The 15,524-nt window shown below is 50.1% G+C and overlaps 1 protein-coding gene across 4 annotated transcripts in view; it reads left to right on the plus strand.

The window, feature by feature from the left end:
* Positions 1-15,524, plus strand: part of KCNIP1 (potassium voltage-gated channel interacting protein 1) — a 403,203-nt gene that overhangs the window by 141,003 nt on the left and 246,676 nt on the right. Inside the window, exon 1 of one of the 4 annotated variants that reach the window (XM_006075531.4) lies at positions 5,877-5,992. The exons of the other annotated variants lie outside the window; for them this stretch is intronic. Coding sequence (XP_006075593.2) covers positions 5,932-5,992 — 61 coding nt within the window. The 5' untranslated portion in view covers positions 5,877-5,931. Of the gene's footprint in view, positions 1-5,876; positions 5,993-15,524 lie in introns of those variants that run through there. 4 annotated transcript variants of the gene reach the window in all.

The raw sequence follows: 15,524 nt of genomic DNA on the forward strand, positions 1-15,524 counted from the left end.
TTTGACCTCCTAAGCTGCCCTAGGCCCCTAACCTTGCAGAGTCCAGACCTTGGGGTGGGACTCAGAGGGGGGCAGGCCAGCCTGACCAGGTTTAAGGGCCTATTTCTTCACTGGTGGGCTTCCCTGGTGGCTCAGATGGTAAAGAACCTGCCTGCAATGTGGGAAACCTGGGTTTGATCCCTGGGTTGGAAAGATCCCCTGGAGAAGGGAATGGCAACCCAGTCCAATACTCTTGCCTGGAGAATCCCATGGACAGAGGAGCCTGGCAGGCTACAGTCCATGCGATTGCAAAAAGTCAGAGATGACTGAGCGACTAATGCTTGCACTTTCACACTTTCTTCACTGGCAGAGCTAGAGAGGTCATTCCCACTGTTTCTTGACAAGGCTGGGATGTTATAGGGGGTGTGTATCTGTCCTTTGTCCCTTGGACTGTGAGTTCTCCAAGCCAGTGAGCATCAACTTCTGCAACCCAGAGACCCACTTAGAGTGTGATAAACAGGAGGTGCTCACTAAATGCACTCATCAAATTGTGACTGAATGGATGAGTGAGTGAACAAAGCTTAATAATGATGTTAATGGTGATGAGCATCCTTCCTGGAGCCTTGCAATCTGCCAGTTACTATGCTAAAGCACTTGAATGCTTCTCATTCAACCCTCACAACAACCCTAAGCAACTGGCGTAATTATTACCTCCATTTTACAGAAGTTGAAACTGAGTCTTAGAGAAGTTAAGCTCAGCTAAGAAGTGGCTGGGTCAAATCCCTTCATACAGTCTCTCCTCCTGAGGAAAGATTTTCTTAACCAGGTGTCCATAAATGTGCTTCAATAGGGAGGTCGTGAACACCAGAAAACTTAGTGCCAATTGCGAGTGCCAGCACGCCCTGCTCTTTTGGGAAAGAAGTGTCATAGTTTTCGTCGGGTATTTAAACGTGTGTGAACATTGTACTCCACCTCTTCACCCTTCCTCCTTCCAGCCATCCTCCCATCCACTCCCTGAGGGTCATTTGATCAGGTTCATGAAGCACCTACATTATGCTAGTCTAGTGTGGCACCCATGACTTCCCTGACCTCCACAAGGTGCAATGCTGTTTCAGATAATGCAAGCTGAGGCGCTCTGGCACGTCATTTCCCCCTCCCTGGATCTGGGGAACTCAGAAGGGCTTTGCTGCCAGTGTCTAGGCTGCGTGGGTGGCTGCACTCTGGCTGAACTCGTCTCAGCCCCTGGCGGAGACTCTTCCAGCACTGGAGCATGAAGGGGGACACTCGAGGCAGTGCCGCTGTGAGGACGTGAAGGGCAGAGCCCGGGTCCTGGTTTCCCTCGCATGCCCTCGCAGTCCACATCAGCCTTTCTCCCTCAAGGCGCATAATCAGCCTCGACAGATGAGGCCACGCTTGCTGCATGAGGACATGGCCCGGGAGAGTCACTTCCCAAGCTCAGGCCCTACACTAAGGTCTTTTCTAGCTCCTAGGAAGGTGGGGAAGAAAGTGCTTGCAAAGGAGACCCAAGGAGGAGACTGAGGAATAAAGTTAGCACGTTCTGAGCCAGGACTGTGCTCCAGGCAGGGAAACCCTGTGCCGAGTGCTTTTGCTATCACAGCCGATTTTAATCTCATCCTGCCAGTGACATTGGTGGGATTGTTCCTCTTGCAAATGTGCAGAGAGTGAGGCTTTCAAAGATCAAAAAAACATGCTCAAGGTCACAAAACAAACCCCACATTTGAAGCCTGATGTCCCTGAGTTGAAAGCTCTATCTGCTTCCCTGCCCTCTGGAGATCTATCTGTACTTGTGACATCACCTGTAGTTTGCAAAAAGTTATCTTATCTGGCTTCTGAGCATCCGCCACCACCTTATTCCATATTCACTCCCTCCCTCCTGATTGCTGTTTGTAAAGATGCGAGTATCTGACTGCCCTCCGCCCCAGATCAGCTCCAAAAGGCAGGGACTCTTGCTTCTTCTCATTCAGTACTGATCCATGTGTTTAGAATAATGCCTAGCAAGTAGATGTTGCTTAATAAATATACACTTTTTTTTCAAAGTGTTTATTTAAGTAGTTTTTTTTGATGTGGACTATTTTTAAAGTCTTTATTTAATTTATTACAATATTGCTTCCGTTTTATGTTTTGGCCACGAGGCAGTGGGATCTTAGCTCTCTGACCAAGGATTAAACTCACACTCCTGCATGGAAAGGCGAAATTAAACTCACACTCCTGCATGGAAAGGCGAAGTCTTAAGCACTTGATCACCAGGGAAGTCCCAACAAATATATGTTGAATGAATGAATAAATGAACACCTAAACTAACCCCAGAACAAATAATAAAGGGTATTTGCAGAGTGATTTACAGAGAGATAAAACATTTTTCCTTTACTTTATCCAACCCATCCCTCATACCAAAACTTGAAGGAGGCCTGTTCACATTTTACAGATGAAGCAGTCCAGTCTAAATTCACGTGCAGAAAGAGAAGTGGGGTGGGCCCCTTTCCCCTCCCTGGGTGACCTCAGTGAGAGTATCTGTGGGACACTCAAGATGTCCTGGGCCAGGCTGAGCCATGCTGGGAGGAGGACAGGGGAATGGGTGTATGCTTTGCTTTCTAACAGCTCACTATCTATTCAAGGAGGCCAGACTTATGCATGTGGAACATTTGGGAAATGGTAGAAGACAGCAGCTAGCAGAGTGCTGAATTGCACATAATCAGGTGCCAACCACATTCCCTTCCTTAACTAATCTGAGTCTTTTAATACCAGATGGGGATCCTGAGAATAGATTTCCTCTGAAACAGATGAAGAGCAAAGATGGAAGCCGAGGGGAAGGCGGTGGCTTCCTCGCTTTTCACACGGCTCACGCCTGGCCCCAGGCAACCAGGCAGCGGCGGTGCACTCTCCCTGGCCGTCATGCTCTGTGCTGGGCACACACTGAGGGCCTCACACACACGACTGCACCGCCCTTAGTGGCAATACTGTGCGTGCCCTGTGCTCAGTCATGTCTCTTTGTGACCCCATGGACTGTATCCTGCCAGGTTCCCCTGTCCTTGGGATTTGCCAGGCAAGAATACTGGAGTGGATTGCCATTTCCTACTCCAGGGGATCTTCTCAACCCAGGGATGGAACCTGCGTCTCCTGTGCCTCTTGTGTTGCAGGTGGATTCTTTACCCACTGAGCCATCAGGGAAGCCCGTACAATACTACAAGGTAGGTGCTAATGCCGACCACAGAAGGGGAACACAGGGTTCAGAGAAAGGACTTATCAGGCCCAAAGTCATACAGCTCATAAGGGACAAAGCTGGGAATTGAACCCACATCTAGCAGCATCCCCCTCCCCAGATTCATGCTCTTAATCTGACACTGCCGCCTCCATGTGTGGTGGGAACTCAGTGATCTGCCCTTGTCCACAAGGATGGGAAGAGAATGACTGGAGGAGCAGTGATGAGCGAGGGAAGCAAGGAACACCGCTTGTGTGTCACTTAACAGACAAGTGCACTGTGCTTCAGCAGGATCTCTGCGGGCCTCTGACCATCTTATCCTTTCCCCCCTGAACAGCCTCCTGGGGGTGGCCTAAGGAGCTCTATATAGGTGTTCATGTCAGAGGGAAAGCAAGACCTTGGCTCCAGAGACTTCTGAGGGTGTAGACAGGCTGTGAGTGTGTATTTGTCTGCTCAGGCTGCTACAACAAGATGCCACAGACTGCATGGCTTAAACAACAGAAATTTATTTTCTCACAGTTTTGGAGACTAGAAGTCCAAGATTCAGTTGAGGTGCGGCAGAGATTGTGTCCAGTGAGAGCTCTCCCCATGGGTTGCAGATGGCTGCCTTCTTGCTGTGTATGCACATGGTCTTTCCTTGATCATGTGGTGGCAGTGGGGATCTGATGCTTGTTCTATGGGCAGTAAGGACACTAATTCCACAGGGTCAGGGCCCCACCCTTATGACCTCATTTAAATCTCCATCACTTCCTTAGAGGTTGCATCTCCATATACTGCCATTCTGGAGATTAGGGTTCCAACATATGAACTCGGGGAAGACATAAACATTTAGTGCATAACAGGATGGATGAGGGAGGGGTCAGAGTTGGAGATGGTGTGTGAGCTGGCTCACCTTCCAGGGTAGAGGGAGCCACAGCCATTGAAACCAAGGTTGGTTGGAGCTGGCCAAGATCACCTTAGTGAGTACACCATTCAGAACAGCAGGATAAAGGGCCCCTACAGCCAGGTGACTGATGGGAGGCTCCCGCTGTCTCCATGGAGTTCTCTCTTACGATTTATTTGTACTCTGCCTCTTCAAGGGCTTTCCTGGTGGCTCAAACAGTAAAGAATTGGTCTGCAATGCAGCAGACCTGGGTTCAATCCCTGGGTTGGGAAGATCCCTTGGAGAAGGGAACAGCTACCCATTCCAATATTCTTGCCTGGAGAATTCCATGCATAGAGGATCCTGGCAGGGTATAGTACATGGGGTCACAAAGAGTCAGACAAGACTGGGCAACTTTCATTGCTTTTTTAAAGAGCCTTGGGTGTGGAGGAAATGAGATAATGGCGAGGAGCCTGGTAGGCTGCAATCCATGGGGTCGCTAAGAGTCAGACATGACTGAGCGACTTTACTTTCACTTTTCACTTTCATGCATTGGAGAAGGAAATGGCAACCCACTCCAGTGTTCTTGCCTGGAGAATCCCAGGGACAGGGGAGCCTGGTGGGCTGCCGTCTATGGGGTCGCACAGAGTTGGACATGACTGACGCGACTTAGCAGCAGCTGCAGGACTGCAGCACACCAGGCTTCCTTGTCCTTCACCAACCCCCAGAGCTTGCTCAAACTCATGTCCATCGAGTCGGTGATGCCATTCAACCATCTCATCCTCTGTCATCCCCTTCTCCTCCTGCCTTCGATCTTTCCCAGCATCATGAGTTGGCCCTTCATACCAGGTGGCCAAAGTATTGGAGCTTCAGCTTCAGCATCAGTCCTTTCGATGAATATTCAGGACTGATTTCCTTTAGTATTGACAGGTTGGATCTCCTTGCAGTCCAAGGGCCTCTCAAGAGTCTTCTCCAACACCACAGTTCAAAAGCATCAATTCTTCGGCGCTCAGCTTTCTTTATGGTCCAACTCTCACCTCCGTAGATGACTACTGGGGAAAAAAAGACATCCCAGTTGGACTTAGCCCTATTCACCCCTCCCTGGGTGGAGCAGACTTTTTTCTCACCCCGTGAATTCAGGAAGTGGATTAAATAAGATTTTCCCTGAAGACAAATGAAACAACGCACCCCACACGGGCCACACACACGTTCTCCGGAGGGTTAATCTGCCTCCCCCTGAACCCCACCCATGCGCCAGACCTCAGCCCCCGGCGCCCCCGTGCGCTCCGGCCCCGCCCCGCCCCTCCGGGGCTGTCCGCCTGCCGCTCTCCGCGAGCGGCTCAGACTCGCCTGGAGCGCGGCAGGCAGGCAGGCAGGCGCGCGGCTCCGCTCTACGCCGTCCCTGCTCTGTTCATTCATGATTGGTACTCGGCCCCCCGAGACCCAGCCCGAGCGCCGGGAGGGGAGCGGAGCGTGCGGCAGGAGGGGCGGGCGAGCGCGGCTCCCGCACCGCACGCGGCGCTGGCTCGGGAGCTTCGGCCGCGCGGGAGCGCCGGCCGGGTGTCCAGCGCCAGACGGGCTTCATCGTCCTCCACCCTCGGCGAGCGGAGCGGCCGGGCTCGGGTCCGGAGGCTGGCGAGGAGCCGCCAGCCCTGTGAGTCAGTGCATGTGCGGTGCTGAAGAAGGAAAGGAAAGGCTCCCAGCGCCCCAGCCCCACACTCGCTGAAGACCAAGCTGCAGCAAGCTGCCGGGGGCTTTTTTTTTTTTTTTTAAATCTCCGATTCGGAGTAGAAGATCCACACTGCTGTCCTTCCAGGGGAGGGGAGGGGCAGGGCCCGAGGTCCCAAGTCGCACACAAGTCTTCGCTGCCATGGGGGCCGTCATGGGCACCTTCTCCTCTCTGCAAACCAAACAAAGACGACCCTCGAAAGGTAAGCCACCTCCTTCTTCCTTTTGTTCCCCTGGCTGGTTTGGGGGGTGCTCGGTGCTGGGCAGGGGTGTGCCACCTGTTCCCCTTGGCCCGGACCCCCCTCTCCATGAAGAGTAGGTTTAGGTTCCTGTATCCACAGGAGTAAGAATCGGGCGGGAGGATTCGTGTGAACATAGGTGAGCTCACAGAGGAGAGGGCCAGAGTGGACTCTGACTTCAGGGACCACGGGACCTCTCTGGGACACCAGGTACCACGACCCTACTCCTTGGGGAATCTCTCAGCGCAGAAGGCAGAGGCAAATTCAGGTGGGAGGGGGGAGCCGCTGAATTATCTGGGTGTAACTGTTGAGAAGCTCTCCCCATTCCCGTAGACGGCTGTGGGCATCTGGGGAGGGTGCCTGCACATTCACACTGAACTCCCTCCCGGGCAGCGATGCCATGCAGACCTGGGGGCCGGTCATCAGGGAGAGAGTGCTGTCTGCCCACCCTAATAAGCCTCTGCAAGCCAAAAGGAGTCAGCTGCAGTCAGGTGGTAAAACTTCCAAGGCTGTGGTGCCGCTGGCTCAGGGTGTCAGGAGCCAGGGCATCACACGAGATGCTGCCGCTCTCTGGGCACCGCTGAGGAGCTGAGGGCACTGTCAAGGTCTGGCGGAGAGGTGAGCTAACATCGGGGATTGGAAAGCATAGTATATTGGAGTCCCTTCTCTGCCTGGGTGCCAGCTGAGATAAGCCCAGTCTCACCAGTGGCACAGTTGCCCAGCGGGTCCACGGGAAGTTGGGGAAAACGTGTGGCACCACAGGGGTCTATACAGACCTCCTCTCCACCTGCTTGAAAGTTGGTTGTTAGAATAAAGACACTGCATGCAGTTAGGAAAAAGAATATGTGGGTTTGGTTTGTTCGGATTTTATGCTCGAATACTCTTGTGAGTGGTAGAAAGATTTTAAGTTACCTGACCATTAAACCTCTAAGTTCTGCTGTTGGAGCCCAGGTTCTGGCTCCAGGTAGGGTTAGAGCTATCCCTTATGCTGGCTGGTGATTAGATCAGCGTTAGGATAATGGTGGACCCCAGGGCGCACAGTGAGTCCATTGTCAGGACTTGGTTGGTCTTCCCGGTTCATTAGGGAAGTCTGCATCATAGAGCTACCTCTTGAAGAATAACTTCTCGACGAGGGGTCTTGGCATCTGGCCCAGTCCACAGAGACCTCAGGCTGCTGAATACTGAGGAATAAGATCTCTGCGTGAAGATCTTAGGTGACGAAGCTGGGTTGGCATTCAGAGCCTAGAACATGGGAAAGAGGCCTCCGCCCATATGTCCAGCTGAGTTATACGTCCTTCTGGCAGGAAAGGGACTGGCTGCCTTCTTACCATTCCTAGGCAGGAGAGGTCTGCAAGCCTTGGCCTACAACCTTGACATTGAGCCCCACTCCTCATGGATGAGTGGGGACAAAGTTCAGCACCAAATCCTGGACTCCCCCCACCACCGCCACCATCCGACCTCCATGAGGTCCCAGAGGCCAGAGTACTGTGGGGACAAGAAACTCAGGATTTGCATCCTGGGAGGCAGCTAGGTGTCACAGAAAGATCTTGGACCCTAGAGCCCAGCAGTCTGGGTGCAAACCTCAGGCCCATCACTCCCTTCTTATGTGACTTCAGGAAAATCCCTTCACCTGTCTAAGCCTCAGTTTTCTTATCCATAAAATGGACAGGCATACTGTCTCCAGGCAGAAAACAGGTTGTGGAGGAAGTAGAGAGAAGGAGGACCATGCGTGGATTACTGTGTTCACTGCACCCACCAGGGACCCAGAGGAGACTGTTGAAAGATGCCAAGGTCAACTGAATGATGGATATGGAGGACACAGAGGATACAGTCCTCACAAAGGATTGGGCAGAGATGAAGAGCTCAGGCATCACTCAGACATTGCCATCCACCATTCCCTTTTCCTACTCAAAACTCCAGGTCATCCCAGACAAATTCCTGCAGGATTCCCAGAGGCCAGAGCTCTTTGCTTCTCTCTCCTAGGAGTCTAAGGAAGGAAAGAGGGGGCACCAGCACTCAGCGAGCCCCCACTGTGTGCCTGACACAGTGGTAGGTGCTTTATCCACCCATTTTCACTTAACTCTCAGAATAATGCTTGTCTGAAGCTCAGTGCAGGTCCAGGGCTATTGACAAGCTGCCTGAGCCCGGGTGTCCACTCAGCCCCACTTGCACAAAGCCCCTGCACACTGGCTGGAATTGTCTGGGCCTCCAGCTCCACGCAGGCTTTCCGGGTGGGGCTAATATTAAAGAACCTGCCTCCCAATGCAGGAGACGTAAGAGACGCAGGTGGGGAAGACCCCCTGGAGGAGGGCGGGACGGCCCACTCCAGTATTCTTGCCAGGAGAATCCCGTGGACAGAGGAGCCTGATGACCTACAGTCCATCAGGTCACAAAGAGTTAGACATGACTGAAGCGACTTAGCACACTCGCATACACAGCTCCATACATTCCCCCAAGCATCCTCCCTGGAGCAATGACTTATCTTCTTGTGTTGCTCGGTGGAAGGCTGATCAGCAGAAGACCCTTTCTGCAGAGAGGCGAGGGCTTGGAAACTGACTGGAAAGGCTAGTGATCAGAGATCACTTCCTGGTCAGATCTCTGCCCCATGGCGACCTCAGTTTCACCTTTGTTAAAGGGGAAAATTACATGAGACATTTTCTCAGCTTCCATCCGGTTCTCAAATTTGAAGATTTCTATTGCTGATGTTCTTCTCAGAGCTGCCACTATGATCTCTGAGACCTCAGGCTCAGATCTAATTAGAAGCAGTCAGAAGAGAGTGGTGGAGATTTTTCAACTCAGGAATCCATCTTCCTGCTGGGTTCAAATCCAGGCGCTACCACTTACTAACTGTATGACTAAGCCTTATTTTTCTCAACTAGAAAACAGGGACAGTAGTAGTTACAATCTTAAAATAGCTGTTGTGTTGTGTGGGTTTCAGGATAATGCAAATCAAATGCTTAGCACAAGCTCTGCTACATGATACGTAGTCAGCAAATTTTAACCACTATTCAATTTATGGCTGTACTGTTTGGAGCTTCCAAATGCCTAGAGTAAGCCATGCTGGAAGTAGGGTGTGCCTGTGGGAATGCTCACCACTCATTTGTGAAGCCTTCTTTCTGCTGTGTCCAGGAAACCGGGCCCTAAATCCCACGTGCTCAGATGCTGGTCCTATTGCCGCAGCCGCCGCTGTTCTCTGCTTTGTGGCTGTTCCTGAAAGCATTGTATCTTAGTCAACACATGCCCTGCGTGTTTTGGAAATATAGTTTGGAATCAAATACATATAAAGCTCCACAAGATTTAGTGCTGAGGGCAGGGATGTGCCTAGCCCAACCTAGGTGTTCAGGGAGAGCTTCCAGAAGGCAATCGAAATCTAAAATAATTTAAGAGCTATGTCACTGAATGAAAAACTTTCACATTAATTTCCTGTCCTTCTCTCTGTTTGAAATCTTTGTCTTTAATTAAGAATGGGAGAAGTCCTGCTTTAGAGATTCAGACTCTGCATTCCAGATAGGGTTTCTGGCTCTAACAGTTTTGTACGTGCTTATCATACAAAAGACACAGCTCTGGGCTTAAACGGCTGGCAGGTCAGGGGTGATTAGAGGAGGATTGCACAGGGGCAGCAGCTGGACCTGTGGAGGGAGGGGCAAGAGAATTTAGGGGGAGCATCACACTGTAGGGGTGGCTGGGCTGTCCATCCTCCGTGGTCGAGGGAAAGCATTCAGAGCCTTCAGCAAGGGCTGAGCCTGGGGTCTCCAGGGTGTTCATTGAATAGATGAGCCAACAAAGTCTCATAGCTTTTAGATGCTTTTTCTGAGGCCACATGGCAGATTAGAGACAAATGCGGGACCGTTCCCCTCACTCCTAGATCAGTGTGCATCGTGGAATTTTAAAGACCCTATTGGAGCATGCCCCTGCTGAGGTCAGGTTTGGTCGGTTCTCAGAGCAGCATGCCCAGCGAGGCACAGTCCAGATGGCGGGAGGCGGCGAGATGGAGAGCGGCGGTGCTCTGCCGTCACACGGGCCTGGGCTCAGGGCCCTTGGAAGTCACCTCCCCTTGGGGATGCCAGCGTTCTTATGTCTGAAAGAGGAATGCTGCTGTGCAGGGGTGTTCATGTCTTGAGTATTACCTATTTCTGCATCTTTGTCTGTCCTTTTAGTTCTGTGTTACCCTTTCCCCCGCTTCCTTGTCTAATAGTTAAAATTCAACTCACATTCCAAGTCCCCACTCAGCTATTTCTACATTCAGGAAGGCTTCCCCAAACCTCAGAAAGAAACAACTTCTCCCATCTAAATACCTTAATCTTTTAGATGTACATACTCCTGACTCTCAAGTCATGCTTTAAATAAGGCAACTGATGGAGGTTTAACCCCTCCCCCCACCCTCAGAATGTCAACTTTGAGTTACTCAGAATCATTCTTCACAGCTCCCATCTTCATTCCTTGCACATAGTAGGCATTCCATAAATCTTCCATGGAGGAATTTATAAGTAATGGAATGCTTGGCCATTCTCTGTTATTTCCTAGAATTGCAGACCCCGGAGGAAAAGTTAGCTTCCCTCTGGAATTTCAGTTACCAGCCCTTTCCCTGAAATGAATTCTGTTATTTGGTCTGCTGGCTTTGAATTAGCTTTGTCCAGGGACTGTACTAAGCCTGTTTACCATTTAGCAGGGAAATGCTGAGAGCAGTGTTCCTGTTTGCCGGCGCCCTGAGAGTCACATAAGTGTGGGAGACCACACCCAGGGTCAGGCACAGCTCTGGTCCCTCCATCCCAGAAGAGAGTCATTGGAGCTCAAGGCAAATAAGGATCAGGAGACGGGAAAGACTGAAGGATGGGCGTGAAAGGACTGCTGCCTAAAATCAGTGGGAGTTTTTGTCTGGCCCCCAGAAAAGGACTGTGTCTTAGACCTCTTTGTGTATCTAAAAAGGCTTTGCTTTGTGAAGGTGCAAATGGGTACATACACTATAAGTGAGTGAGAGAATGAAGAGATCAAGAAATGAATAGATGAGTGACGAAGCAAATGAAGGATTGAATGAATGACAGAAGGAATGACTGAAGAAATGAGTGCATGCATGAATCTACAAACTGATGAATGGCTAATGAAGTCCCAGAAAGGCTACGATAGCAGACTGTCTTTGCATGAAGAGCATTGATAGTCCTGCTCCCCAAGTCCTGGATCTAAGCCCCCTACTGTGAAACGTGGAAGGAGTCAACGGTACAGGAAACCTTAGTTCAGCTAGTTACCAGTAAACATATATGAGGTGCTGCTTCTTGGAGAGCTGAGAATTATAAACTCAGTTAAGAAGAGTCCTGGTCACTTTTTTTTTGGATATCAGTAGGAGTGTGGTGTCTTTGGGGAAGGTGGGAAAATATCTCACAGCTTTCACTCTTTTGTTGATTCATTCAAAACCTAAAGTGAAGACTGACCCACAGTGGGCTCCCTTGTGTTTCACGTTGCCCTTTATTTTGTCTGAGATTAAAAAATCCGGGTATCTGTCCACTTAGTTGTTTGTTCACTAAACAATCCCATGTGTCCTTTAACATTGCTTCCCTGATGTCTCCACCTGAGATTCCCTTTGGCCTCCCCACTCTTCTTGCACTTCCTCCTCCCTGTTTATTGCAAACTCCTATACACCCTTTCTAAAGGAGATCAGCCCTGGGTGTTCTTTGGAAGGAATGATGCTAAAGCTGAAACTCCAGTACTTTGGCCACCTCATGCGAAGAGTTGACTCATTGGAAAAGACTCTGATGCTGGGAGGGACTAGGGGCAGGGGGAGAAGGGGACGACAGAGGATGAGATGGCTGGATGGCATCACCAACTCGATGGATGTGAGTTTGAGTGAACTCCGGGAGTTGGGGATGGACAGGGAGGCCTGGCGTGCTGCGATTCATGGGGTCGCAAAGAGTCGGACACGACTGAGCGACTGAACTGACTGACTGACTGATACACCCTTTAAGGCCTCATTCAATATCACCTGCTCCCAAGCTCTTGCAGGCAAAATACATTTCTGTCTGCCCTGCTCCCCTACAGTTACCACTCCTTCCCTTGGCTACAGTTCCAAGCATTATGTGATTACAGATGTACACATTTATCTCTCTGACTAGCTCTCAGGGAATGAGTCTTATTCTAGGGCCCCTGTCAAGGCCTGATGCTGATGGATGTTGTCTGCCCAGAGGTAAGGATGGATAGGCCAGGGTATGAGTCCTTGATGGCTCCAAGTAGTACAGGAATGCGGCAGCACAGATGAGGAATTCGGGACTACTCATGGGGAGAAGAGCTGCAAAGTTCTGCATGATGGCCCTGGAGGTGATGTTCCCATTCATCAGGCAGAGGACGAACAGTATTAGGGGAGAGAGAAGGAGTCTCTGTGTGTGTGTCTGTGTGTCTGAAAGACTGACTGAGAGAGCCCTGGGACCTTCAGACAACCTGACTTTAAATGCTTCTCTGTCCTCCAGGGGTTTAAATGGGTCATGTTTAGGGAGTGGCTGCCATCCGTTGGGCCATCACTGACGTCCCATAACCTAGCCATGGGAAGAGAACATTGGATTAATTCTTGTTATTCCAGGTGGAATTGAAAGCTTCACTGGGGCAGTAAGGGGCAGTGGGAGGTACACTCAGCTCAGATCAGGGAGTTAGGAATAGGGTATGCAATGGTTAGGACCTCTGGTTAAAGTAAGAGACTTGGGCTCGAACTCTGACTCTGCGACTTCTTAGATGAACCTCTCTGAGCCTCAGTTTCCTCCTCTCTGAGATGAAGACCATGATAGCGTCCCCTTTATCTCCCTTACAGGGCTGTGGAGGGGCCCCAGGAGACAGTGAGCACTGCACTTCACAGGAGGTGAGGTGATTTAGCAACCCGAGGCAGTACTGGCTTTGCTCTTGCCTTTTGTCCCATCTCAGGGCAGGTCCCTTCCTCCGCTGTTGCTCCATCTGTACACTGTGCCTGGGCCTTCCTTGGTGACCTCTGTGCCTTGGGCCTGTGACCTCTGAGTCCACCCCTCGGGGCCCCAGAGCCATCACAGACATGGCCACTAGAATCCTGGGCAGTTTCTCTGGTGATTCCTGTGGGAAGCTGTGAGTTTTAGATGATGGAAAAAATTCCCAATGATGAGACAGGAGAAGGTGGATCACCTACCAGGGTTAATAATAATAGTGATGGCAAACGTTGACCTGGCCTTGCTCTTTGCTGGGCACCTTGCTCTACCTTTTCCTGGGCTATTTTATTAACCTCCTCCCTATACTTTGGCCACCTGATCCAAAGAGTCAGCTCATGGGAATGACCCTGGTGCTGGGAAAGACTGAGGGCAGGAGGAGAAGGGGATGACAGAGGATGAGATGTTTGGATGACATCACCGACTCAATGGACATGAGTTTGAGCAAACTCAGGGATATAGTGAAGGATAGAGGAGCCTGGAGTGCTGCAGTCCATGGAGTCGCAAAAAGTTGGACACACGACAACAATAACAACCCAACCCTGGAGAACAAACCCGAGTACAGTTTCCATGTTGTTGACAAGTGAACCTGGAACTGAGGTTCCAGGAAGGGAAGTGCTTTGTCCGTATGTCTCACAGCATATGGAGGGCAAAGCCTGATTCTGGCTGACCCCAGAGCCTGAGCTCTTAACCTCACCAGCCTCCTCCCTCCTGACCTCACCTCAAGCCAAAACGGGGTGTGTGTGGAGGTGGGGGAGAAGGCATCCAGGGGTAGACTAAGCACCTCATTTAGCCATATGGAACCACCAAACCATCTGCAGGCCTTGAAAAAAATGCTTTTCACCCCATCCCCAACCACCCCTGGATCTGTTTCTATTTAATCTGATGCCTGAATATGAAAGGATTGGGGGCAGAAGGCCAATTAGCAGATTCATTAATAGGATTAAACATCTCTCCTCTGCTCTCATCATTTCTGTGAACTAAACTCTTCTCCCTTTGTTATAGCCGTCATTGCCTGTCAGAGAAGGATGGAGCACTTAAATACCTCCGAGGCTGTTAGAATCAGGCACCAGAATCAGTCCGTGTTTTCAGGGGGTCCCGAGAGGCAGGGAGGGGTCAGTGGGTGGATGAGTGGTCATCTTTGCAAAACAAACAAATACAAGAACTTGCTGGTGTGTTTGCCTTCTGCTCTCGCATTAATTTCCTTCCCGTTCTTAGCCAAACATTGGCCTAAATCCATATCACACATATGTATGTGGAATAGCAGGTATGGACACATGGTTTTGTTTAGACAGGCCTGGATTCAAAACCTGGATCTGCCAGTTATTAGCTATTTGACCTCAGACAGGTGCCTTTGCCTCTGTGAACATCCAGAGAATTAAGATATCAATAGTAAATACCTCCAACGTCATGATGGGGATTCAACACAATAAGGCATGTAAGATACAGAGGTCTGAATATAGCAAAGGTACACGAGAGGCAAATGACCGCGGTCTTGGAACCATGCTACTCAAAGCGTGGTCCTCATACCAGTAGCTTCTGCATCAGCTGGGAGCTCATTAGGAATGCAGAGTCTCAGACCCCTACTGAATCCCACATCTTAACAGGATCTCCTGGTGGCTTGGAGGCCCCTGAAGTTGGAGAAGCATTGACTTAGAGCACCAATTATAGTATGTATGTGTGTGTGTTTGACTTAGAGCACTGATTATAGTATGTATGTGTGTGTGTATGTATCATATATGTATATATGTAACTATAGGATTATATATCAAACTGGTAGGGACTTTTGAAACTTTCTGGTTGAAGTATCATTTTAGGATAACCAAACAAGTCCTGAGAAGACATGCAGTCTGCCTACAGTCACACAGCTTGAGTGTCAGCCCTGGGATTTGAACCCCAGGCTTCCCCTTCACTACTTTTTTTTTTTTTGGCAACGTAATTGTTTTACAATGCTGTGTTAGTTTCTGCTGTACAGCAATGTGAGTCAGCCATAAGTATACATATATTCCTCTTCCTCTTTAGCCTCCCACCCCACCCCACCTTACCCCTTTAGGTTGTCACAGAGCCCCGAGCTGAGCTCCCTGTGTTATACAGCGGCTCCCCACTGGCTGGCTGTTCTCCCTGTGATAGCATGTATGTGTTCATGCTGTCTCTCACTTTGTACCCCACTCCTTCCCCCACTGCCTACATCTGTCCACATCTGAGCTTCTATTCCCGCTCTACAAATAGGTTCATCAGTACCGTTTGTCTAGATTCCATATAAATGCATTAATATACACATGACATTTGCTATTGCTTGTTTTTATATGAATCGCCAGGAAGTCAGATTTCCCCAGATGAGCATTTCTGCAATTGATCCTTTTTTTAATCTTTTTTTTTTTCCCTTAAATGAAACAGAAGACTAGGATTATGTACTCTCAGTGCCTGACTCTTTGCGACCCCATGGACTGCAGCCCACCAGGCTCCTCTGTCCATGAGATTTTCTAGACAAGGATACTGGAGTGGGTTGCCATTTCCTTCTCCAGGGGATCTTCCCAACCCAGGGATCGAACCCTGGTCTCCTG

This window comes from Bubalus bubalis, chromosome 19, assembly GCF_019923935.1.
Source record: "Bubalus bubalis isolate 160015118507 breed Murrah chromosome 19, NDDB_SH_1, whole genome shotgun sequence".
Lineage (NCBI taxonomy): Eukaryota > Metazoa > Chordata > Mammalia > Artiodactyla > Bovidae > Bubalus > Bubalus bubalis.